The sequence below is a fragment of the Emys orbicularis genome, chromosome 5 (assembly GCF_028017835.1).
Source record: "Emys orbicularis isolate rEmyOrb1 chromosome 5, rEmyOrb1.hap1, whole genome shotgun sequence".
Taxonomy (NCBI): domain Eukaryota; kingdom Metazoa; phylum Chordata; order Testudines; family Emydidae; genus Emys; species Emys orbicularis.
The window spans coordinates 11,798,009-11,824,469 of record NC_088687.1 but is presented as its reverse complement, the minus strand read 5'-3'; the positions used below and the strand labels follow the sequence as shown (position 1 = coordinate 11,824,469).

General features: G+C 47.9%; 1 protein-coding gene across 1 annotated transcript in view; it reads right to left on the bottom strand.

The window, feature by feature from the left end:
• BTC (betacellulin) overlaps positions 1-26,208 on the bottom strand; it is a 32,756-nt gene extending 6,548 nt beyond the window's left edge. The window contains exons 1-3 of the mRNA XM_065405111.1: positions 26,151-26,208; positions 14,093-14,188; positions 2,936-3,053 (exon numbers count right to left, since the gene is read on the bottom strand). Of these exons, the coding sequence (XP_065261183.1) occupies positions 2,936-3,053; positions 14,093-14,188; positions 26,151-26,208 (272 nt within the window). The remainder of the gene's footprint in view (positions 1-2,935; positions 3,054-14,092; positions 14,189-26,150) is intronic.
• Between the last annotated feature and the right edge of the window lie 253 nt (positions 26,209-26,461).

The window sequence follows — 26,461 nt, the reverse complement described above, 5'->3', positions numbered from 1 at the left end:
GCAGGCAGTGGGTATAAAATGAGGACACATTTTGAAGAGTGCAATGCCCAATATTTCCACCTCTCTCCCGTCCAATTCTTAAAATGCAAAAAAACTAAAAAAAAAAAAAAAACCACCAACAGATTTTAAGATATTTAAAAAAAAAAAAACCACGAGGATTTTCACTCCATGCACCTGAAGAAGTGGGTTTTTTACCCATGAAAGCTTATGCCCTAATAAATCTGTTAGTCTTTAAGGTGCCACCGAACTCCCCGTTGTAAGATATTTTTGTTCATCTTGGAAACTATCTTCATCATGGACAATTCACTCCAGGTAATTACAGCAAACGGAGAAATATATTGCACTGTGGGATAACACTGAATGAAGGACAAAACTGTGGTTAGAAAAACACACAAGATACCGGTGTCACATCACGCCCATATTCTTCATAGAAATATTGTTAGGATATGAATAGGGCATAACTAAGCTATGTTTTATGCAAGATAGGTCCAGTGAGGTATCATTGGAAAGGTTATGATCTACGGAATGTGTTTCCCCAGTTTGTATACATGTATCATTTCTGCATCTGAAGTTAGGAATATTGGCTATGTAACAATTACAACTGTGTGTGTATTTGGGGGAACGCCCACCAGACAGTCGGCAATCAGCCTGGATGAGCCATTAAGAAGAACAACAAGACTTTGAAGATACTAATCTCCCACCTTCCTGAGATGTTGCTTTGGCACTGCAGGGTCATGTGATGATGTCACCTTGGGCACTGCTGGTATTTTTCCACTGGAAACAAAGGATTCCCACCTTTTGTACGTTCTATTTAAGGCTGGGAAGTCAGTCAACCCTGGCTCTTCTCCACTGCTTCCCCGCCCAGGAAGGAAGACTGCTAAAAACACCTGGAGAAAGGCAAGGGCTGAGTCCAGGCTGAGACCGGGGTCTAACCTGTAGAGAGACATAACTGGAACTCTGAGCTGCAAAAACCCGGCAACCCGCCTACAACAACATGTAGGGTGAGAAATGACTTTGTAACCTGTTTCTTTGGTGTATTAAGCTTAGTTTGTATGTTTTGTTTTATTTGCTCAGTAATCTCCTTTGTTCTGTTTGCTATCCCTTCTAATCACTTCAAATTTACCTTTTGTAGACAAACTTATTTTTTGTTTATTTCAAAACCCAGTTTGTTCAATTCATGGGGGGGGGGGGGGGGGAAGCTGTGCCTATCTCCTTCCACATTCAGGGAGGGGGCAATTTTTAGGAGCTTGCGCTGTGCAGATCTTTCCATACTGCGCAAGATAATATTATTTTGGGTTTACACTCCAGAGGGTGTGTGCACTGGAGTGCGGCCCATTCCCCTAGCTGAGTCCTCCCATGGAGAGCTGATCGCAGACCTTGGGTATGGCTACACTTGCAGCTGTACAGCGCTGTGAGTTAAACCCGCCTCCCTACAGCTGAGTAGGGAAAGCGCTGCAGTCTGTCCACACTGACAGCTGCCAGCGCACTGGCGTGGCCACATTTGCAGCGGCATTGGGAGCGGTGCATTATGGGCAGCTATCCCAGCATTCATGTGGCTGCAACGTGCTTTTCAAAAGGGGTGGGGTGGAGTGTGACGGGAGCGTGGGGGCAGAGAGAGTGGTTTTTGGGGTGCTGAGCACGCTGCCTTGCAATTCCGACCCCCCTGCCCTCCCTGCTTCTCATTCACTCACTCAAAGCAAACAGCCAAATGTTTGCTTTTTCTCTCTGCTACGGAGCTTGGAAACGGCACTTCCGCGTTCCTGGAGCCGATCACAACAATGAGAAGAGTGGCCACTTGATAAGGGGATTATCACAGTGCAGCAAGTTAACTCCTCGTTCACATTGACACCCGGGAGTTGTAGTCACTACATATTCCTCTCGGGGAGGGGGAGTACCTGCAGCGCTGTAGCCACGGAGATACAGCGCTGTACGTGCCTTGCCAGTGTGGACGGGGAGTGAGGTACAGCGCTGTGGGCGGCTTTATTGCGCTGTAACTCGCAAGTGTAGCCAAGGCCTCTGCGTGATTCTACAGTTGGGCATGTCCCTACTTGTGTGGGGGCTGAAAAGGGGCTTGACAGCAACACAGAACGAGGGAAGCCCAGGCTGATGCGACAGGCAGGCTCAGTGGGACCCCAGCACATCAGGTGGCACCCCAAAAAGGGCGGGGTCCAACCCGTCACAACCTCGACACATCTGTGACCACTCCAATTCAGAGCAAGCGGATCCAGTGTCCCTTCCCGGCAGAGAACAGACGGGCAGCTTCGCTGGAAAGCAGCAGGCTGGCCATATTGTAATGGAATTTAACAGCAGCTTCGCTAGAGTGGCAGGGGAAAGATCAAACCGTCGGGCTGCTACAGCAGGCGATCTTAGCCCTTCTCCGAGCTGCTTCAGGGAACGGATCCTGCTGCTGAAGACAGAGAGAGCTTTGCCATTAGCTGCAAGATGAGCAAGATCAGGCCCTTTATGAATAGTTTTGATCTCTAGTTAAAAATTTGTTTACCCCAGACTTGTACTCAAAGTACCTAGGAAGACAACTAGCCAAGCTTTCTATTTATATTTTCCATGAGAAGAAAGGTTTCACAAAAGGCTCCGTCCCACTATCATCACCTGTGGGCCTCTGTGTTACTGGAAAACCTAAATACTATTTGACACAGAAGATTTTGCTTGCGTACTTTCAGCCGGCCTGGGAAAGGTTCCAACCTTGAACCAGATTCAAGACTTTCCTGCTCTCACGTTTCAGTAGGAGCGTCTGCGTCATCCTTTCAAAAAGCTCCTGACACTTTGGAACAGCCCCCCAGTGCCGAGGAAGCAAGTGGGGGTTACGTGGATCAAGTTAGTTAGGAGTCGGTGTGCCGATAGCTAAATATTTCCACTGTTTCAAGCCCCGGTTAGTGCAATTTTGTGTCCTTCCCCGTGGTTTGGAAGTTTTACTTACACGCAAGCTGGCGTCTCTTCGGCCATGACATACCGACATCGCCCTTTGACACAGTAATGCTTGTATTCCTCGGGGCACTTAGAAAAGTGCCCTCTCCGCCTCAACTGTGGGATATTATCTGCAAAAAACAAGGGCGAGTTTTCAAAAGGACACAAAACCAGGTTTAAGCTACGGACGATCAACTTCACTGCCCAGCTCCTCACAAAACATTTCCATTCTGTATGTTATGTAGGTGGATAACATGCTGGCCCGAACCCCAAAGGTAAAATTCCAGAGCAGCTATAAGGTGTCAGTTGAAGGAGTTAATTCAAAATAAGCACACGGTCAACCCCCTCATCGGATAAGCGTCCAAACCTCTGCAAGAAAATTCAAAGCAAAGATTGGCGAGCTAGAAGACTTGGCAACTGAAGAGGGATTTGATCCAGCAGACATTATAGGAACATGGTCAGATGGCAAGAGTCAATGGGATACAATACCTGGCGATGGGACAGATTAGGTCAGAGGTGGGGGAGTAGCAACGTAGCTAAAAGAGTCCATAGAATCTACAGGGGGAAATTCTGATTGCATGGGATCATGCAGTAGAACGTTTATGGATTCAAATCCCAAGTTATAGGAATACACATATGCTAGTAGATCTCCAGATCAGGAGAGAATGTTATAATGGGTGACTTCAACTTCTCAAAGAAACTGTTCCAATGTCATACCAGGGCAAAGCTTCCTGAAGCGATTTCTCAACACTGGTAACAACAGCTAGTTCTCGAGCGTGCAAAAGAAGAGGCTATTATCTACAGAGCCCTAAGTAACACAGGACTTGGTTCAATAAGTAACTCTAGTTGAGTCGTTAGGCTACAGTGACAGCCACATAACTAAGTTCCAGATCTTTCAGGGGGGAATCCTGCGAACTAAGTAGCTCAGTGACACTAAACGGTAGAAAATGATTCAAAGAGCCAGTCAGAAACCCCAAAGTCAAAAGGGAAGAAGGAAATTAAAATCTTAGGCTAGAGGCTACTAACATGGCCATGAAAAACATCACAGCAGATATTCACAGCCCTAAAGAAACACATCCAGCTACGGCAGAAAAAATAAAAGCTAAAATTATGATGGCTAAGAGAGAATCTGAAGATCACTTCTGGGACACAGCTAGGTCTCTACATGGCTGAAAACAGTGTCTCCTGTTGTAATATTGGGCCAAACAACTGCTGGCCTTTCCGGGTCTATCCCCACGCTACTTACCATCTCATTTACTATCAAAATGTTGACTCCCACCCCTGCTCTCCAAGGATGCCAGTCTCCACTGCCCACTTGTTCAAACAAATCCCTCAGTGCATTCACCCAAGCTGCCCCTTATGCTTGGGAGGTGCTCCTAACAAACATCTGCAGAGCCACCTCATTGTCCTTCCTTCCAATCCCTCCTTCAAACGCTCCTTTGCTGCGATCGCTACAAAAAACTTGGCAATAGCTAGGCAGCTGACGTGCGGAGACCACGGCCAAGGACACCAAACACTACTGACTGACCGTTTCCGTAACCACTTGTCTACTGTCTTATGGAAGGGATCAAATTTTTGTTCTGGGTTTTTGCAGCACCTAAGCCAGTGGGGTTCTGATCCACAACTAGGGTTCCCAGGCACTACAGTAATGCAAATAACTACTACTGTGCCAGAGGTAGACCTCCGAAGCGTGGAAGCTTCAAAAGGCTAGTATAGTGGGAGGTGCACTACAGGCACAGAGAATACCCAGAGACTTGTGCAGCGATAAATGTTACATGTATTTGTGTGAGCGAGGGATTGTATTCTAGCTCCCTCGGAGAAGGTTATGGTTTCCTCCAGGAACTAAAATCAGCAGGGGGCAATTACTACAAGTTTTCAGACAGGTAACCAGCTCCACTGAAGTACTGCCCCTAGGCAGAACTGCATAGACTGGGTTCAAGAAAAGAATGGGCTGTTGGTATAAAGGAGCAGTGTGAACTGACTCAGGGACCCCCGTTTGATCCTCAAATTGACGTCCGACTAACAGAGAGAGCAAAACCCTGTTAGAAGGGTTGGAAGGACTGGAACTTGCCAGCCTCTCCAAGTGGAAGATGGGTGACACGTGGTAAGCTTAGCATGTGTGTCGACTGTTTACTGTTGTGTGACTTTTCTCTAGTTGTTTTTGTCCTAAGTAAACAGACTGTGCTCTGTAAATGCTGGCAGGTTGCTGGTAACGCTGTCACACACATGGGAGAGAGCAGAATTGCATGTGCTGGACTGAGGTCAGGCCTGCTGGGTGATCAGCACAGTGAATGGCAGGGAGATGCAACCCTAAAACCACCATCCGGAGGGAGAGGGATGTGGATCCCGGACACGCTAGTAAAGCAGGTGCCAACTCTTGGCAAGCCTGTAGGTGTCAGCAGAGCACTGACAAATTCATAGCTGGAAACCAGCCCAGCTCCCCTCTATGTTACTAGCGTTCAAGGCAGGTGTTAGACTTGTAAGGAGGTGTTTAGACTCTAGAAAATGCTTGTAAGTTGCTGCATTATCTTACTTGTAACATCTATATTCCATGCTACAAAGTACAATATCCGTGTATTATCATTGTAAAAATGCCTGCCCTGAACTTGTGACTACAGACGGGAAGAGTAGCTTCCCCCGCCCATCCAGGAGGACTATTAAACTTAAGTGGGCCATTGTAGGACAAAAGCTTTTTCGATTGCCCCATCTACCCATGGAGAAGAACATGCAGAAGGACTCGTCCCATTGGTTGGAATGTAGGAAGAGGGAAATAAAGACAGTAGACATGAAGATTGTTCATCTCTTTGCTGTTTGAACTCTTACAACGGCTGGAGTTATGCAACAAAAAGCAGAGATCCCCAGGGTCAACCTGGGTTAGCCCTGAAAAGACATTCAATGTCACCTTTTGGAACCATAGACTGAACTCATTTGTGCATATAGGATACCTGTATTAACCTATAAATAACTCATTTCTTTTTCCTAGTTAATAAATCATTCATTAGTTTCCTATAGGATTGGCTACCAATGTTGTCTTCGGTGTGAGATTTAAGGTACAAACTGACCTGGCATAAGTGACTGGTCTCTTGGAACTGGGAGAAACCTGACTATTTTGTGATTTTGGGGGTAAGTGACCATTTATCACGAAGTCCAGCTTTTGCCTGGGTGACAAGATAGACTGGAGAGCCCACAGGGACTGTCTGTGACTCCATGGTAAGACTGTCACAGGGATCCGGGAGTTCACATTTGTTACAGACTTGGTGAAATCTAGGTATAGAACATACCACCAGGTTGGTGTGTGCACCCTGTGGTTGGCGCACTCAGTCATGAACCACTCCAGACAGCATGACAATATCCACCCATAGATGGCTGGAGACTTGAGACCCACAGGGGTACCCTGGAGGGGGGGCAGTTAACCCTAGAATTGATTTAACATGGTTAACCCTACTAACCATGTTACAACAGGGTCCCTGGACATGGCTGTCACTGGAACCCTGGGTGGGTACTTGGGGGCGGTGGGTAGGGTAAACGAGCTCTTCTGGCCCGTATTTGAGCACAGCTCTATACACCGAATAGGGTATCGGAGAGGTATTCCTACTCAAAGCCATATTGCTGTGTGAGCCAAGGAGCCGTCACACACATGAGCAGATGTTCCCCTTGGCTATGGCATGGCTCCTCTTGACCAGGAGGGTAGGGTCTCATAGCACCACCCAGCACAAAGTCTGGTTCCCTTCTTTTGACCCTTTGACCTCACTCCTGTCCCTGTTCTTTTATTAGTTGTCCCCCGTAATTTTTTGGTCTCCAGGTCCTGTGGACCCCCCCTTAGGCTGGGGGGGATCCTTTAGCAGTGGGCGGGCTTTGCCCGCCCACATCCTGGATCCCAATAGGACAAAGTGAATAATAAAAATTACTTGCAAAAAAGAAAAAGTAAGTGTACAGTTGTGACGGGGCATTAACAATCATGACCCTCAAGTCAGGAAATCCCAGCTGTCCAAGTTGCTCCGATCACAGCAACGGCTGCAATGAACATCCTACTTCTCCCACAGACAACACTCGCAGTGTTAATATTCTAAAGGTTACGTGTAAAAACCAGGAGTAGACATTATCACATAGGCACAACATGGCTTTATGGACCCCATATTAGGAGTGGGATTTCCTGACTCTGGAAGGCCTGATAATGCAGCCTTTGTTCTGTGTCAGAGAGATTTCCCTGGCATTTCACAGAAAGAAGGAAGAGGGAAATAATCTTGGCTGCCTGCCTGGGGAGGTTCCCAGCTTTCCCAGCAGAACCTGCCAGGCTCCCCAGACTAGCAGCTCTTCCCTGGGCACAGCTCTTAAGTGCGGTAAGGTCCCGGTCACCGCAGTTCTAGTCGAGCCAGCTGCAATTTTGGCCTCTAACTGCTCCTAAGTTTCCTGGCGGGAAGCTACTCAGCCTGAGGAGGTTACAGGTTTAATCTGGTTAAGGTTACACTGACTGGTCTCAAAAAGCACCTACACCATCAGGGAAGGCACACGCAGACTTTTTTCCGGTCACTATTGTATAAAAGACAACAACATTGTTCAGTCTTCTAACGTTCCTGCTGGTAAATGGCCATAATTCTTACCAAACATAAGGAGCCTCGTCTCAACAGCCAAGCGAGTTGCTGCATAAATCCTCTGCCTACCAGCATGAACTCATCTGTGCTTCTACCCACGCCAGAGAACAGCCACCTCCCGCTAAACCATGGAAGCCAGACTTGGTCAGGGCAAGATGGACACCACACTCTTCTCCACTCCTCTGCCGTACCATCCATCCGTCCATGCCCACAGCAAGTGTCACTAACCGCGGTGCGCGAATGCTGCATTCCAATGGACCCCAGAACCTCTCCAAAACTACACCGCTTCAGGGACTCTTCCGAGTGTTTGGAATTAACCGTCCATGCTTTAATAATTCACTGTAGGACGGGTGTGATCCAGGAAAATGGCCTCTCTCAATGAGTCCCCCTGTTTTGGAAACCTGCAGAGTTCCTCCAAGAGTTTAGTCAACTGGCACTGAACCCCTAATCTTCCCATGCTCTTCAGGAGTGGAAGCCATTACCAGAGACATTTCAGAGGAGGTCCCAGCAGCACGAAAGTGCTACCACACTGCAGGGCAGGGGGAAGAAGCTAGAGGAACAGAAGTTAGCATGGGAAGAAGAAAGGAGCAAAGGGCATGCATGATGGAAAGGGAGGATGCGGGATAGGGAGACAAAGGCACAGCAATAACCAACAATTTCTGTAGGACATGTCTGAACATTTTTGCTTCCATGAATATTCAAATGCCTGAACGTCACTATTGCAAGTACTCCTGGAAAAGGTATTATTTGAGTATTTATTACTCAATACCTATTTCAAATTGTACCTTAGGTTATGAGAGTCCCAGGGCGCACTCATTCGTGAAATGAGTCACCCAATCAGGGACTAGAAATATCACCACGGGATTGAAAGAACCATCACAGCTCAGAACACAATGAACGCAGACAACACCCTGCACAGACCCTGAATTATTCTTTGAAGAGATTCAGGAAGAATTTCAGACAGACATTCAAAAATTTGACAACCTGCTGCAGGACAACATGCCAACAGGGGCAGTGGGGGGGACTCCACAAACATGTTGAATGCTATTCAGTGTGAATTATTTGGCCAGTTTAAGTTTTTAGAGCTTTTCTTTCTCCTTCCCCCCCCCCCCCATTTTTGGTGTAATTCTTAATATTTAACAAGCTTAGAGTTTTAGGAAGGTCCTACCTGGCTCTGACCATCTGAGCTCACCAGCTGTTAACTTGTGTTAAGTATGCATGAAATGCCAAGCTCTCGTCATCTACTATTCACTAAAGCAACCTTACCTGCAAACTGAACTGTGAACACCTAAATTCCCTATCCAAGAGCAGGAGGCAAGCGATGTAGCAGAGCAGAAAGGAAGCTCTCCTCCCTCCCAGAAGTAATCATCACAAGGGTTAAAAGTTAATTCTAGTACAAAAGAATAATTAGTCTGGAGTGTAGCCTTACCATGCTGGTACTCACCAGCACCCCAGGGGATTATGTTCTCAGTGGCCAGGATATCTAAACCTAATTGCTCTCTTCCCTGTTTGCAAGAGAGGGATGGTAGCCCAAGAGACTGTATGGGGGGCGAGGGGGAGAATAGCATGGCAGCCTCTCGGGTCAGTCTTGCTTTCGGGGCCATACAAGGCTTTTTGGTGGATTCGGTGTCCCAAGCTCATCCATTTTAAGAATCTGCCTGACGACACGAGCACTGCTGAGCATTTTGATATATTGACGTCATCTCACTCTCACCACCCCATCATCAGTAAGCATTTGCATGATGTGGGGCATACAAAATCAAGGTAGAAGACTTTTAATACCTGAAATGCATGTATTTAACATTCGCAATATCAATCAATGACCATACCTATGTGAACAACAGGGGTACATGAGGAGGGGATTCGAGGGTTACAGCACAGACCTCAATCTTCATTTGAAACACTGCCCACTCCTTTTAATGTGAAAAATATTCAACAAATATTATTACACATACACAACGTTCTAATTCTAATAATAATTTTAACCAAATGCTTCATTTGGAATCATAAATGATTCTCTCTCATTCAAACTACAGTCGAGTGTCCTGATATAGAATCATAGGACTGGAAGGGACCTCCTCTAGCCCAGTCCCCTGCACTCATGGCAGGACTAAGTATTATCTCGACCATCCCTGACAGGTGTTTGTCCAACCTGCTTTTAAAAATCTCCAATGATGGAGATTCTACAACCTCCCTAGGCAATTCATTCCAATACTGGTCACTATTTGTCAATCAACATTCTCATCTGCAAATGCTAAAGCTGATTTTGTCAGGTCATTGCAAAACACACACATACATACACACACACACACACACACACACCACTCTTCACCTCCATGTCCTGCACAGAATATGGTACAAGGCCATTTGGCACTGTTATATCCACATTTCACAGATTTACATGGTATCACACTCCCACAAGAGCACTTGCTCCTCCAGATATTCTGAAGTTTATCAAGTGAGACATTGTCTGGTACAATTTTGGGAAACAGATTTGGAACGGTCATCGCATATCCACCCATACTGAAGTGGATCGAGTGCTGATGCACAGGGAGACAAAACATTTTCCCACACACATCTGAAGATGTGCTTGTTTGACATTTTTCTATAAATGCTTCACAGCTGGTGATAAGGAACGGAGCGCTTTGGTGTTTACATGGTACCTTTGCCAATTTATGCGGCAGATGATTTCTACCGTGCTTCAGACACGGTGGCACAATTTGAGTGTCTGTAGCATGCAGTCATGAATTTGGCTGCCCAGCAGAGAAGGAAACACGTAGCTTGCAGGATCTTCACCACAGTGCCTTTGACAAGGCCAAAATAGGAAGTTCCTGTACCATAGTCTAAGAGTGCGCGGGCAGCTAGGAGTCCTGGTACAATGTTCCGGTGTTGCCCAGCAGTAGTACAGCTGTCCATTACAGCTCTCTCAGACTGGGGGTTCCGTGATCACTAAAAACGTTACGCACTCTTCAAGCTAATGGTGCAAGAGGTAGGGCAAGTACAGCAGCATCACCTGATAACGCCGACTTCCCAATGGCTGTTCTTTTGCAACCCACACCGTTTGTTGTGCAAGGATGTCATTGGCTTCCTCATCCAAGCTGGCCATAGATCTTCTCTGTTGATCACCACACCTGCCTGGTTTATTTCAACTGGGAGGATGTTGTGTCTGCCTGCAATAACCAGCTAGTGCGTCGCTGGTGAAACGTCTTGTCTTGAATGAGTTCTGCACAAAATGATGTCAATCAACTGTTTCTTATTTTCAGTTACTGTCAAGACAATTTTCAGTGGAGGCAGCTGTCTACTTGTACTCAACTGATGCACTCTGCTTGCTTCTGTAGCTCTGTTAGATCCTGTGACACTCTTTGTGCTGAAGTCTTTGCCCCTGTCAAAGACAAGTCATACATCATTTGCTGCAAAGGTGACTTCTTCTGAAGTATGTCTAGTTGACACCTCTGTCAGCAGCTGCTTCTTTAGGTTAGATTTAGCCTGGCAATCCTCATGTCACCAGAGGCAGTGAACGTTGACGTTGGTACAGGAGTGAATGCCTGTGACAAAATATTCTTGAGGTCAACCTCTCATGAACTTGATTGTAGGCCTATCGCTCTTGAATAGATAAGGTTGGTGTCAAATACCTTTGTTGGACCAACCTGTACATGCTTTTTGGTCACCACCAGCATCTCTTCTATCCTCGGTATTGTGTCACAGACCCCGGCAGGCCAGTTACGTTCAAATTCTTGTATTTAGCAAATTCCAGTTGTAAGTGCGTCATCGGCATTGACTGGTGCCACACTACTATTGCCTCTGTGTGCTTAGATGGGCTTAAGGGACTGATGCATACCTCTAGCTTCTTAACAATGACTTCTCTGTTCATTGCATCTGCAACAATCCTAGGCTTCATTTCTTCTTTGGGGATCTCTTGTATTGTATTTGATGTGTGCTTGGTTTATAATATGTTAGCGTCTATAACTGTTCAAGAATGGAAAAATAATTCTCATGAGTGAATATGTAAGAATTTGTTAAGTGAGCACGCTCAGAGTACAGACATATGCCTTCTGCCTGAGTTCGAGTGGGAAGGACGGGGCTGTATTAGCAAAGTATACTGATACAGACATTACATGTTACCTCCTAGCTAATTATGTTCCATGACAAAATATTACTGAAGTTTTCATTAAAAATAATTGAAATTCAATGAAAGTGGTTTCACTGTCATCTGGTTCCTAAAGCAGGAGGAGGTGGTAATAAGTACTCCGATTTCAAAATGCTCAACAGTGACATGGTGTCATCAGGCAGTTTCTTTGAATTTAGGGTCTTCAAATTCAGAAGTCTCACACACACACACAGCGCTTGCATTTGGCTACTGGACTCGAATGTGTCACCACTAGATCATAGATCCCAATTACATCAGGAATGGCCTAAGGGGGTATTTTAAACTGTTGGGTGTATCATAAAGAAATGAGTTTGTTTGCCTTGCAAGCAGCAGCTGATGGACGCTGCTCTCATTTAAGTTGTAATACCAGCCTACAAAACAGCAGCGCGAACTGCAGCCACATGTCTATGTCTCCCTGAAAGAGAGGACAGTACCGCAGCAGCAGCCAGATCTTGCGATGAGTGCAGGATTGGAGGAGGGAAAACAGGTGTCCGAAGTGGAAATCCCATGCGGCCAGGGGAAAACATTCTAGTGTGGGCATGGCAAACTGGCTGAAAATCAGTTCCTAAAATCATTCCATTACAGGCAATGCACTGAGTTTCCCCAGCTCATTAAGGCTCCCATTATCAATGCATTCCGTACGGTCAGAGTTTCCTGGCATCGCAATTCACCGCTTATAAGGCTGAAATGAATCTAACTTACCTCTCTAACATACTGCTGCTCTCGGTTTGTAGTATTTCTTTAAGGAAGGCCATTCTAAATTCTTCCTACATGTTACCAATAAAAATAAGTGTGGCCCACTGACAAAGTCGCAAGTGTGCACGCTGCTTTAGTTTCTCTTTCTTCAAATTGTAACAATACAACTGTAGGAGGGATTTTCACATCTCCTTGGCCTAACTCGGCTCTCACCGAAATCAAAGGTAAGACTCCCACTGACTTTGATGACAGCCGAGTAAGGCCCATGCTGAGTGCTTTAGAAAAATCCCACCTTTATATTGTTATTTTTTAAAATACAAATAGGATTTAAAATGTTTTATTCTTTAAAGTCTCTTTTCAGTAGATACCGAATTTTTGCTGCATTGATCCTTTTTGTGCGAGTGGCTGATTCTTTGTCATCTTGCTGCCATACAAGTGTGGCCCGTAAGTATCCCATTTCCTACCATCGGCCAGGATGACAGTCAGTGATACCCCTTCCTAATCCCTTGTTTCCACACCAGGTAAAGCAAAGTTAACAAGATCTTCAAGCAGCACCACTGTTGCACTGGGGAGATCTTGGTTAATTTCATTTGGGGGCTTTGTTTCAAACAGGTGGGGAACAAGGGCACAAAACTGAGCCTAAAGAAAATAATTGGTACATTATACCAAGATGTACCCGTCTGACCTGATCCCAGCAGAAAGTAGCCTTCTGCTATTTTATGGGTGGCAGGAAGCCACCAAAATTCAATTAATTCCTACGTCTGATTTTGCCCATATTACATAGAAGTCTAAGGGAGTCAGACTATGAGTTGGGGAGCAGTGACAACTCCCTAAGAGATTTTCCCTCAAGTCTCCTGCTCTTTTCAGAGCATGATGCTATACCCACGTTGCTACAATACATGCTCACAAGAGATGGGCATGCGCATGTCAGGGAAGCAATAGACCCACATTTGGGCAATGGCAGTTCTGATGCTTCTTTAAGACCATCCTGGGTCCGGTGTATAAATTACACTGGAGTCAATGGGTCCCAGGTGTGCATATCCGAAGGCTAAAAAAAACTGGGATGAAGGACATGCAGAAAGCATAAGAAAGTATCTCTGGCACACTGCAGTCCTGGCAACCAGATTGGGGGGGGAATTCCCTTACTGGATAACATGAGCTGCATCCACGTGAGTGGAGTCTAAATGCAGCTGAGAAGGCCTGAAACGCCAGCAGCGCATTCCATAACCACTGCCCAATGACAGCTCGGGGTAAGGGCTTTTGAACTCTCCCTCTTATGATGCAGCAATAAACAGCATGATCATAAGGAAGTCTAGTGGAACCACGGCCAGCGTTAACCTTGTCAGTGTGCACCAGGAACAGGACAATTAGCTCTTTGATGAGGCACGGGATAAATGGTTTGCAAAACTGAATCCAGAACAGTTTGCAGTGTAAAGAGTTTTATTTCAGGAGTTGTATGCAGTGCTGCCACATCCCCAAGGCAGACAGCTAGGGGCTCGTTAACATTTTTTTCATTTTCAGGCTGCAAAGACACAGTTATTGAAATACTGTTGCAGAATCAGTATGCACCTTGCAGGCCTGTCTACCCCAGGATGGACACTGGAGCATTGAAAATGCCTTGGCTGTTTGCAGCACCAGGCCAGAAAGCACCACTGAGACCTATACGGACTGTACCATTTCAACTCATTAGTTTGCCTTTAACCTGAATCGGTATCTTGTTCTAACGCAGAGTTACCTGCACAGTCCTCCGGAGAGCTGCATACAGGCCTCTTCACTCCGTAGTCAGCAGTCACGTTCCAGCTGGCACCCACACCGTTGAAAACGGCTAGGCCTTCAATTAAAACAAAAAGAGGTTACACCAGGGTCTTCAAAGGACTCTGTTTGCTCTGGCTAGGCGCTGGGTAGACACTACCACCGATAGCTAGCTGGGAATTAGAAAGGCCTGAGCCTATTTTACAAATCTGGTGCACATTCCCGGCCACACCCCTGTGCATCGCCTCTGCTCACCTCTGGAGTGGAATGGAGCGCCAAGCAACGTCACCGCACGTTTCATTAGGGACCTAACCTGACCAATGTCCCCTACTTTTATCACTTTGAAACGTGGGACGAGAGCAACGATATGCTAATGAGTGAAGGGAAAGTAACGACTGGGTTAGAGGGAAGATCACTACTCTTTAAGGCTCATGCCGTCTGATGGATTCCTTGGCCACGTAATTCCTATTAGGCCAAAACTCTAGCAATCAACACACACGCGCTGAGTGAAGCAGGGTGATCTTGGAACTGCACAACACGGCCTCCCTCCCCTGCACGCCAGACCCCTGCACAAGCAAGAGAAAGTGTGCCTGGCTCACACCGGCAAATACCTCGTCATTAACATTTTAAGCCTTACCACCCCCAGCCCAGCAGCAATCGGGCAGGGTCCCGCACTATCACACAGGAAAGCCGTGGTCGGAGCGGTCTTGGCACGCCTGCCCCCTCAACTGGCAGGGAGATGGCACGAGGCGGCGGGCTCCCAGAAAGGCCAGCAAGAGGCAAGGACATAGGATAGGAGAGAGGGGCCTGAGCTCAGAAAGCAGGGGGTCAGGCTCTCTCTGTGGGGCAGGCTGAACTGCCCCGTTAAGGGAGGGGGCTGGGCCCTGTGATAACATGGGGCCACAGTGGCATTCTCATTGGCGCCCGTGGGAAAGGCAGGAAGTTACGGGACTGGTGCTCGGTACAGGTCTGTGCTGCTTCCAGCACCACACAGGACGGAAACAGCCGAAGGGCAAATGCACAGCACCTGTGGGTACCACTGCTGCCGCCTCTGCCAACTCTCCCCTTTCCCCCATCCTAGCGTCTCCCCCTTTCATCCCTCTTCCAGCTACTGGCCCCCTGGAGGTCCTAGCCAGCACACCCTCTCCTGCCCTGCTCAGAGGGAGAGCAGCATGCAGCAGCAGATACTCATTCGCCCTGCTCCTCACAATGCTGCATGGGGCAGGGAAGCAGGCAGAAGGCTGGGAAGAAGCAGCACTTCATTACTGGAACCAGAGCCCCTAGCACCTCTAGGCAGAGCCTTGACAACAGAGGTTTTTCTTTCTCACCTCCTCTCCTGAGCAGGCAAGCCCAGCCGCCTTTCCCTTCTCCCTCGACCCACCCTTCGCCACTGTGGGGAAACCCACAAGAGGCTCCTTTCTCACCCTACCCGCGTCCGGGGCGGGATCAGGGACCGAAAGTCAAGGAGAGAGAGGACAGCACTGCAGGGCTCCACTACTTATTACCATGGCCCTGCTAACTTCCCGGTCCATTTTTGTAAATTTCCACATTTTAAAAATCTTGAATTTCAGGGTTTCAGATATTTAAATCTGAAATTTCACAGGGTTGTAACAAAAACTACAGGGATATGTATTTAAAAATGGAAAATAAACATGTAAAGCCCTTAAGAGCATAAGAACGGCCATACTGGGTCAGACCAAAGGTCCATCTAGCCCAGTATCCTGTCTTCCGACAGTGGGCAATGCCAGGTGCCCCAAATCAGCGTTTCTCAAACTAGGGGTCCCACCCAAAAGGGGGTCAGATCCCCCATTAACAGCTGAGTCAGAACTAGGATTGCTACATGACTGCTCTCGAGGCTTTTCAAACAGAGCAATTGCCTTTGGTTGTGCATCAACCTTTATCCTCAGAGATGCTTGACGATCTGCTGGGTCAATGGACCTAATTGCTTCATTTGAACATCTTGTAAAATTAAGGACAAGACTGAAACAACCTTCTCTCCTCTCCACAGAGGAACCGATGTGGGAGTGGAGTGCCGCGGATCCTTAAAGAAGTCATGAGGCGAGATTGTATATGGTGGGCTTTTTGCAAGTGGCCAGTGATTTTGGTGCCTCAATTCAAGACACCTGAAGGAGCCTGATCTTCAGAAAATGTTGAGCACCAACCCTCTGACAATGACGCCATTTCAAAGCATCTCAAAAAGTTGGATTCCTAAAAACGGAGACATCCAAAAGTCACTAGTCACTTTTAAAATCCTACCCTTACGTGTATTTCTAACTCTGCTCCTATTGATGTCAATGGGAATTTTACCAGAGATAGATCACCAGTGAGTGCCTTTGAAGAATCCAACTCCAGAGCTCCTTGCCCATAGTAGGTTATCCCTATGCATAGTTTTATACCACTGTTTAAAGGTCAGTCAAGACAATCATAGATCTGTTTTCCATTTTACTTAGCATGGGTGTCACACCTAGATCACCACAGTTAGAAACAGAAGCGATCCATCAGATCAACTGCACGGCCCTGGAAATACAGAATACAGTACCCAGATAGTTAACATATCGCATATTTCACATACATGCCTTGCTGAGTTTTCTGCCTGGCTTGCTGTTCTCAGTCACTGATCTAGGATAATTGCAGGGGAAGGGCAAGAGAAACAATTCTTTTCCTTATTTTAAGCCTGCCATAATAGCGTCCAGGGGCAGTCGAGGGGAAACAGGTGAGAAGCGGCAAATTACACCTGTTATGAGAAGAAAGAGCTCCCTCCCCTTCCTCAGCACTGTGTCCACAGAGCAAAGTCTCGACTGCGTGTAAACGTTCTGGTGGGCCATTCTGCCAACCAGCTTGTTGCACAGAGGGCAGGGTTACTGCTTTGCAGGTGGTGGGGAGGGCGGTTCTGTGTGTATTTCAGTCTCCCTGGGAACAGGCCGCACCCTCTCCAGGCATGCCTCTCATGAATGAATGCAGTCGAGCAGGGAGAGAGGTGGCGGCTCATGGAAGCAGGAGGCCGCAAAGCAGCGTCTGCTCTGAGCCCATGCACCTACTCCGCACCACCACACCCACGGCCAGAGCAACACAGACCGCACCGAAGGCAGCAACAGCACACGCCTGCTTTTGAGGGACATGGGTGGGGAGAGAATCACCCCTCAACCGGCTGTGCTGCTTCTCAGCCCGTGGGAAGACTGCAGTAGCTTCTGCATCCCCACACCCCTTCCGCTGGGGCAGGAGTGGGGGGGAAGAGGTGGGTGGATCAGCACAACAGTAGATACCTTCTGGCTCCTCACAGCCCTGCCTGCCTCCAGCACACAAAGCCAAGCTTCATGGAGGCAATGCAAATTGCTGGCACAGCTCCCCCATCCCACAGACAATGGAGCCGCTCGAACCACAGGGGCAGAACTATCCCACACTCACCCCGGGATCATTCAGTCTCACAGCTGGACAGTGTATCCACACAGAAGCTAAGGCCTCAATCCCCTGACATTTGCCCACCTGCTGAATGCAAGCATGGGAGCAGTTCCATTGACATCAGACTACTCATGGGTGACGTTCAGCATAAGTCTAAGCGACAGCAGGATCAGGGCCTAAATCATTACCTTAGATGCACCTGCAGCCCTAAAAGGCCAACCGAGTACAGATCTGGGGTGCTTACTTTCAGACACCTTAAAGCGACCTGATTTTCAAAGAGTGAGCACTTAGGCCTGGTCTACACTACGAGTTTAGTTCGAATTTAGCAGCGTTAAACCGAATTAACCCTGCACCCGTCCACACAACGAAGCCATTTACTTCGACATAAAGGGCTCTTAAAATAGATTTCTGTACTCCTCCCCGACGAGGGGAGTAGCGCCGAAATCGACATTGCCATTTCGAATTAGGGTTAGTGTGGCCGCAATTTGACGCTATTGGCCTCTGGGAGCTATCCCACAGTGCACCATTGTGACCGCTCTGGACAGCAATCTGAACTCGGATGCACTGGCCAGGTAGACCGGAAAAGCCCCGCGAACTTTTGAATTTCATTTCCTGTTTGCCCAGCGTGGAGCGCTGATCAGCACAGGTGACCATGCAGTCCCAGAATCAAAAAAGAGCTCCAGCATGGACCCTACGGGAGATACTGAATCTGATCTCTGTATGGGGAGATGAATCTGTTCTATCAGAACTCCGTTCCAAAAGACGAAATGCCAAAACATTTGAAAAAAAATCTCCAAGGCCATGATGGACAGAGGCCACAACAGGGACTCAACACAGTGCTGCGTGAAACTTAAGGAGCTGAGACAAGCGTACCAGAAAGCCAAAGAATCAAATGGACACTCACGGAGGGAGGGGCGACTGACGACTGTAGCTATCCCACAGTTCCCGCACTCTCCGAAAACCATTTGAATTCTGGGTTGAGCTCCCAATGCCTGAAGGGGATTGTCGCGGGTGGTTCAGGGTATATGTCGTCAGGCTCCCCCCCTCCCTCCCTCTATAAAAGCAAAGGGGAAAAAATCATTTCTCGCCTTTTTTCACTGTCACCGTATGTCTACTGGATGCTGCTGGCACACGCGGTGCGGCAGCGCTACACAGCAGCATCCCCTTGCCTTGCCTTGTGGACGGCAGACGGTGCAGTATGACTGGTAACTGTCATCGTCGTCCCGTGGGTGCTCCTGGCTGGCCTTGATGAGGTCGGTCGGGAGCGCCTGGACAAAAATGGGAATGACTCCCCAGGTCATTCTCTTCTTTAAGTTTTGTGTAATGGAGATTCAGTCCTGCCTGGAATATCATGCCAGCTAGAGGTTTCTGCCTCAGGCTGCTCTCCCAGTCGGCAGCACCGCGCGGTCGCACCTACCCCAGCCTACCCCTTGCTCCCAGGGCTCACAATCAGATACTTAGACCTCTACATTTTGCTGCAAATAAAAAAATTAAGCTGCCGTTTAAAACTGTCCCCCAACGTACATATCCTGGGACATTTTGTGTTTTACCAGTGTCAACCAAAGGCCCACACACAAATGGAGATTCAGTCCTGCCTGTGCTTCTATCCTAGTGCTGATCACAGATTCCCATTTTCAGCTATAGGCTGAGCAAGTGCAGAATGGTGGTTCACTCGACTTCGCTGTAAGCCAACCGCCCTCCCCTCCCCTCCCCCCCTTTGATCTCTGCTTGCAGAGGCAATAAAGTCAGTGTTGTTTCAAATTCATGCATTCTTTATTACTTCATCCCACAAATGGGGGGATAACTGCCAAGGTAGCCCGGGAGGGGTGGGGGAGGAGGGAAGCAACGGGTGGGGTTGTTGTAGGGGCACCCCCTAGAATGGCATGCAGCTCATCATTTCTGCGGGATGTCTGGGGCTCTGACCCGGAGCGGCCGTTTGCCTCTCTGGTTCTTTAGTAGGCTTGCCTGATATTCTAGGCAGGACTGACTCTCCATTAGACAAAACTTAAAGAAGAGAATGACCTGGGGAGTCATTCCCATTTTTGTCCAGGCGCCCCCGACCGACCTCACCAAGGCCATCCAGGAGCACCCATGACAGCAGCAGACGGTACAGTATGGCTGGTAACCGTCTTTGCCAACTTGCAAAGGCAAGGGGATGCTGCTGTGTAGCGCTGCTGTACCGCGTCTGTCAGCAGCATCCAGTAGACATACGGTGACAGTGAAAAAAGGCTGAACGGGCTCCATGGTTGCCGTGCTATGGCGTCTGCCCGGGCAATCCAGGGAAAAGGGCGCAAAATGATTGTCTGCCGTTGCTTTCACGGAGGGAGGATTGACTGATGACATTTACCCATAACCACCCGTGACAAATTTTTGGCCCCATCAGGCATTGGGAGCTCAACCCATAATTCCAATGGGCGGGGGAGACTGCGGGAGCTATGGGATAGCTACCCACAGTGCAACACTCCGGAAGTTGACGGTAGCCTCGGTACATGGATGCACACCGCCGAATTAATGTGCTTAGTGTGGCCGCATGCACTCGACTTTATACAATCTGTTGCCAAAAACCGAATTCTGTAAAATCGGAGTAATCCCGTAGTGTAGACATACCCTTAGCATTTTCTGAAAATCAGGCCCCTTTCAGATTGGGTCTCTAAAACTGGAGGCAGCCAAAATTGTTAGTCGCTTATGAAAATCTTGGCTTAAATGTCTAATGAGACTCAAATTCAGGAACTGTAGAATAGCAAAATAAAGCTACTGCAAAACCAGTGCAATTGTAGCTGGACAGAACTCCCTTCTCTCCTGAATTGTTAATATGGCAGCAATCAAGCGCCATCACATTCTAGCAAATGGGACAAAGGATCTATCCCACGTGTTAAATATAGAGCCAGTCCCATGTCAGGAAGCCTTTCCCGCCAAGTATTTCTCACCCAGTCTATACCAAGGCACTGTTGTTTTAAAGCTTTCGGTTTAACTAACTTCATTTTAGTTCCGTGCTTAGGGCCCAATGCTGCACATGCCTACCCGCCCTGAGTAACCTGGCTAGGATGACAAAATTCCCTTGCTCTCCCAGTGGTTGGCAGAGATAAGGACCTGGATGACAGCTGGCTGGATTAAATTCAGTCTGGGTGAGAGAGAGGGGATGCTGACTCTCTCCCACTGACCTGCTGGGACACCTTGGGCAAGACATTTCCCCTCTGTTCAGAAGCCAGTGGGAGGGCTGTCCAGAGTAAACATGAAGGGACTGGGGCTCTAAAAGGCTAATTACAGGGGGTCATGGCTCCAGGTTTCATAGGACTGTCGTCCAATCACAAGTTATCGGACTCAGTGGCGTTCACCTACTTAGAAGAAAAGAATAATTCCGTCTGCCACACAAATTACTGGGTTATGCAGGAGATCAGACTTGAATCAGGGGTCGGCAACCTTTCAGAAGTGGTGTGCCGGGTCTTCATTTATTCACTCTAATTTAAGGTTTCGCATGCCAGTCATACATTTTAACGTTTTTAGAAGGTCTCTTTCTATAAGTCTATAATATATAACTAAACTATTGTTGTATGTAAAGTAAATAAGGTTTTTAAAATGTTTAAGAAGCTTCATTTAAAATTAAATTAAAATGCAGATCCCCCCAGACCAGTGGCCAGGACCCGGGCAGTGTGAGTGCCACTGAACATCAGCTTCTGTGCCACCTTTGGCACGCGTGCCATAGGTTGCCTACCCCTGGACTAGATGATTAAACATAGTGGTCTCTTCTGGCCTTAACATCTATGAATGGAGTCCAGGACAGGTAGCTCCCCACAAACTTTAGCAGGAGCGCGTGGGCTCCCCAAAGCAACTGAGCCTTCCAGCAACAATAACAAAAATGTTCCTGCCAAACCCCATAAGAACCCCCTTAGCTTGCCAGTCAATAAGAAAACGATATTGTACATTATGCATAATTTCTTAATGACAGTGTCTGCGCACACACTAATTTTATTGACAGAAGAGTACTCAGAGCTTGCCAGTCCAAAAATCCCCACGCTGCAGGACAGCTACAGCCCAGAGTAGCACAAATTCTATTCAATTACACTACACTGGGAAGTAACAAATCTCTGAATGTGCAGAAACCCATGGGAGCACATCTTATACCCCAACTGGCATGTTAAAGGTCCTAGTGGACTCCACAAAAGCACAGAAATCCCCAGCCCCTCCCCACCCATGCAGCCCAAACCCCATGGACCAGTAATGAAAGGGCACATATGGAGTGAAGCAGGTTGATGCTGGAAGGCAGTACTCCCCTCTGCTATGCATTCCCCAAAGACCCAGATCTGCCAGGCCCAAGTCCCTTCCACTCAAAGGTAGACGGAATAACGCATGCCTCCTCTCTGTACAAACAATGGACTTTCAACTTACAAGTCTTATTTAAAATGGGTGAGCTGAAATCTAGCATATCAGGGTAGGGACGAAAGCAGCCCGAAGCCAGCAGAATATTAAAATATTTGTTGCACTGATTTCACTAAAAAACTGCAACACAAAAAGAGAATGCCCTGCTTATCATCAGGCATTAGCTTCTATGGGTTTTAAGGCTACCGAGAATGCCTAGGACCCAGATCCAAATTCACAGGTTTGCGTGGCAATCTTGGCAGACTGTCACTGCAGGAATACCTGGAAATAATCATTTCTGACCCCCTGCCCAGGACAGGGGCAGCGTGTGTTCAGACAGAAATCAGAGCCAACTACAGACAACACTGCACACAGTATGTCAAAATAGGGTAACCAGATAGCAAGTGTAAAAAACTGGGACAGGGGGTGGGGGGTAATAGGAGCCTATATAAGAAAAAGCCCCCAAAATCAGGACTGTCCCTATAAAATCGGAACATCTGGTCACCCTATGTCAAAAGAAAGTAAGTTACCACTTGTATATAGGACTTGGAAAAGTTACTCAGTGTCTACTAGCCCCCGGACTAAGCGTAATCATCAGGCAAAGACACACTGGTACCCCAGACACACAATCCCAAATCCCCCAAGGGCCACGTCCCCCCCCCCCCCAATCCCAACTCACACCTTATCCTGCTCAGTCCCACGGCCCCCGAAGACCTTGCTCTCCCACCAGCTGAATGCTGCCCCCCCTCCAAGTCACTTAATACTGGGCAGCCCCACCCTTGCCAATAAATCTGTATGCGCTGGGGTGACAGCAGTTTCAGCTCGTAGGGTCCCCTACACACAGAGCCCTCTGCTGACGTGCACCCCCCTCCATGAAGAAGTGGTAGCAGCCCCACTCTGCAGCATCCTATTGTAAACAATGGGGGCCAGGTCCCTTCCCCAGCTGCCTCCACACCCCACTCTACAATAGCAGCCCCCCAGCTAGGGCAGCAGTCTCTCTGCCGGCTCAGGCAGACATGGCTGCATCGGTTTGCACGGCGCTTGTATCTGAAGGTTCTCTCGGCAACCCCAAGGACTGGAGACGTATGGCCAGAAAGAACTCAGCTGACATTAAGACACCTATATGCGGTGGATGGATTTGGCAGCTGCTACGCGTGAAGTCCTTCTGAAAATCCGACCATGAATTCCCACACACCCCCAGCCCTCCCCCAATGAAACCTTTGCCATCAGCAGGATCTCTCACCTGATAAAACCACCAACTCACTCTGGCTAAGTGGATTTGTCACGCCCTGCTGATGTACATATAAAATGCCATTGTTGTTTATTTAAATGGAGTTACTAAGAAGGGATTAGGAACAGTGTCCCGTTCTGCTGTTGGTTTTCATACGCCTGTAAAAAGCCCAGAATTCTGGAGAGTGAACTGTGCTGTGCGGCGTTCACATGCTCCATAAAGCCGGCAGGAACCCAGCACTTCTCTGAAGGTTGGTAAAACATTTTATAGGGCAACTTTCATCAGGGTTGTATACTTCTAAAAAGGGTTTTTAAAAAAATAAAATAAAACAGGACCTTTAAAGATTACTTCACCACCACTCCCCAAGATGGCGAGAACATTTCAATCCAGCCTTAGGTAAAGCAAAGCCTTTAAAATGGAGACCCTGCCGTGAAAACACAGGTGAGATGAGTCTATTTTTCTAGCCGCATGCTCCATTCCCATTGATACTGATTGTTATAGACACACACTGAGAGGAAACAGCACAGGCATTCTCAAAACAACCAACCTGGATCATCTGAAGTCTTGGGGATCCTGTGAATGGGAGACCTCAGAAGATTGGAAAGGGAGGATTAATTCCATCCCGAGTGCCCACAGAAATACATATCTAACAACACACGTGGAGTACAGCCTCATGATGACGCAGGGGAGCTTCCCCTGGTATCACTACATGCACTCGGAGAACAGACCTTCAGCCTGATGGGACAGATAAGCATTGAAACCCCACACCTCATACTAATGCTGGACTGAATGGCAGGTTTAAAGCCCCACACGCATCAAATTGAAAACCGCACCTCTGCAAACAGTGAGGGCAACCCAACCCACCGAAGGGAACATACACAGGGGAAATATTACGAACTTGTGCCCTTTCTAGCTTCTTTATCATGTACAAGATGGCTTGAAGGGCTTGTTGTTGGAAATTTATTTCCTCTCCCACCTCAGGTCCCAATGCCCCTGGAAGACAGTGTCCTGACCGGACAAGCAGTGAAACGACAGCACAAAGGCAAAGTGGAGCAATTGTGAAGGAAAGTGATTGTTAGCCAGTTGTAACTCCAATAACTCTGCTGCACATTAGAAAAGAGCTGGGCTTGTTACAAGATTCAGCGAAGGGGTGGCAGCACACATCACCAGGCCTCCACCGGCTCCGCCATCGAAAGCAAGACTTGACATTCCTACGGTGTCGATGGCCTTGTCTACTCTAGACAGTGTTGCTGCTCTAACCATACCAGTATAGTTAAAGCAGCAAAGAAAACCCTAGTGTGACATAGTTACACCAGTGGAAGAGTGCTTTTAAGCTTAGACAAAGCCTAAGACTGAAAAACAAAATTATTAAAAAAAAAAAAAAAGACTTTTGGACCCTCTTTATACATCTTAAAGGACTAAAATATGAGATAAGCCTAAGTCTTCTAAAAATCCTTTACAGTTCATCTTTAGGGCTGATATTATATCGGGGTGGGGCAGGGTGGGGGAGCCAAGAAACCACCACTTTTGCTAACAACTCATTAAATCTGTCCATCCCTCAAATACTTGCAAGGAACTCCCATTAGAAGTCAGCGGCTCAGAATTACCATACAGCCCATTCTGACAGGTTTAATTTCAAAGTTACCAGGCTTCTCCCATGTTATTTTAGGTTGGGTTTTCTCTTCCCCTTCCATGAGATTTTTCTTGGTATTTTTTTTAAAACAATCATTTAAATGACTCCATTGAGAGATGGAATAAGGACCATTCAGAGGAGCCTGGAACAGCTGTGATGTTTCAGGCATGCATTTTAGGCTAATAAGCAGCAATTCAACCATTAACTGATAAACATGTATTTTGTTAAAAACTGCACATTGCTTACCAACTTACACGCTAGCCAAAAAACCCTTTACTATTTATTCTCAGATGTTAAGAGCCATCAAACATCTAAAGGGGTTTGGGGTTCTTTTTGTTTTCTGAAAGCTTTAAACAGGACATGTTTTGAGCATAGAAGATTTTGGGGCCACACTTTATAAAGTATATCTTCAATATAAATCGCTAATAAGGATTAAGAGATACTATATACCTGTTACCAACACCAGTACTGTGTTCTACATGGTTATAAGTGCATCAGTCAAATCTGTTCTTGATTGTTATAACCCAGGTGTTGACTATAACAACTGATCAACCATTTGTAAAACAGCTATTAATCACTTATTAACCTTTCAAGTGCCATTTATAAATGCACCCTTAATCTACAGGGTGACTGATTCTTCACTTACTTTGGTCAAGGAGCCCAATAGTCTATTGGTGTCTCCTGCTTAGACCGCTAATGGCTCTGACCACATCCTTCCAGCAGCCATCCCACCCACACCCCCTATCACCACCACCACCTGATGAGGTTTTTAACTGAAAATACCTCAAAGGGCCTATGCAGAAAACTGCAGCTTTTAAACAGGACACATCAGGTGTTCTGTAGCCAGAGACACTCAATGCTCGAACCCTGATCTCTGGCTCCAGGACCGCCCCGTGCCAGTATGTAAGAAACAACCCAGTTTTCAGTGACAGGAGCATGGGAGGGAGGGCAAAGCCCCTAGCTACACCGTGCAGCGCTGTTTTTTCTTTTGCTAACATTTTAACGCACGAAGAACTTGAATCCTCAAGTGCCTTAAAATAAAATGTTTGTTCTACAGCTAAAAATAGCTGCCCCGCTCTTGCTCCGGGCAGATTTGGAAAGCCAAGAGACTCATAAACCCCTGGAACCAGGGTGGGGGGCAGCGAGGTCACCCTGCAAACAGCCAGGCTGACAAGCCCCTGGGCACCCCAGGAAGGGCCGAATCGATCCATCTGCCACGTTTGAGTGGGGGGCTTTCCCCTGCCGGGTGCAAACAGCTGGCAGGGAAGGCAGCGGGGCTCTCCCTCCCCACGGGCTCCCCCCGCAACCGCAGCAGCGACGCCCCTCTGCCTGCAGCGCCCCAGGAGCCACCCCCGTCCCATTGCAGCAGCAGGTGGGAGCTGCCCTTTGCTCCGTCCCACCCCCAGCCCGTCCTCTCCTTACCCAGCGCCAGCGCCAGCAGCAGCCCGGGGCCGCTGCCCAGGAGGACCACCGCGTCCATCCGAGCCCCGGGGGTGGGGGAGCAGCCGGCTCCCCCAGGCAGCGCTCCAGCGGCAGCACCCGGGCAGCGTGCGCCCCGCAGCGCGAATAAACCCGGCCACAGCAGGGATCGAACCAGCGCAGCCCGCCCCCTGCCGGCGGCCCGGAGCGCAGAGCGCGCGCCGCTTCCCATTGGCTCTGGAGCGGGCCGGGAGTCGCGCGCCCCGGGGCCTTATGGCCATTCTCCGCCCGCCTCGCGCCCCCAGCGCTGCGCT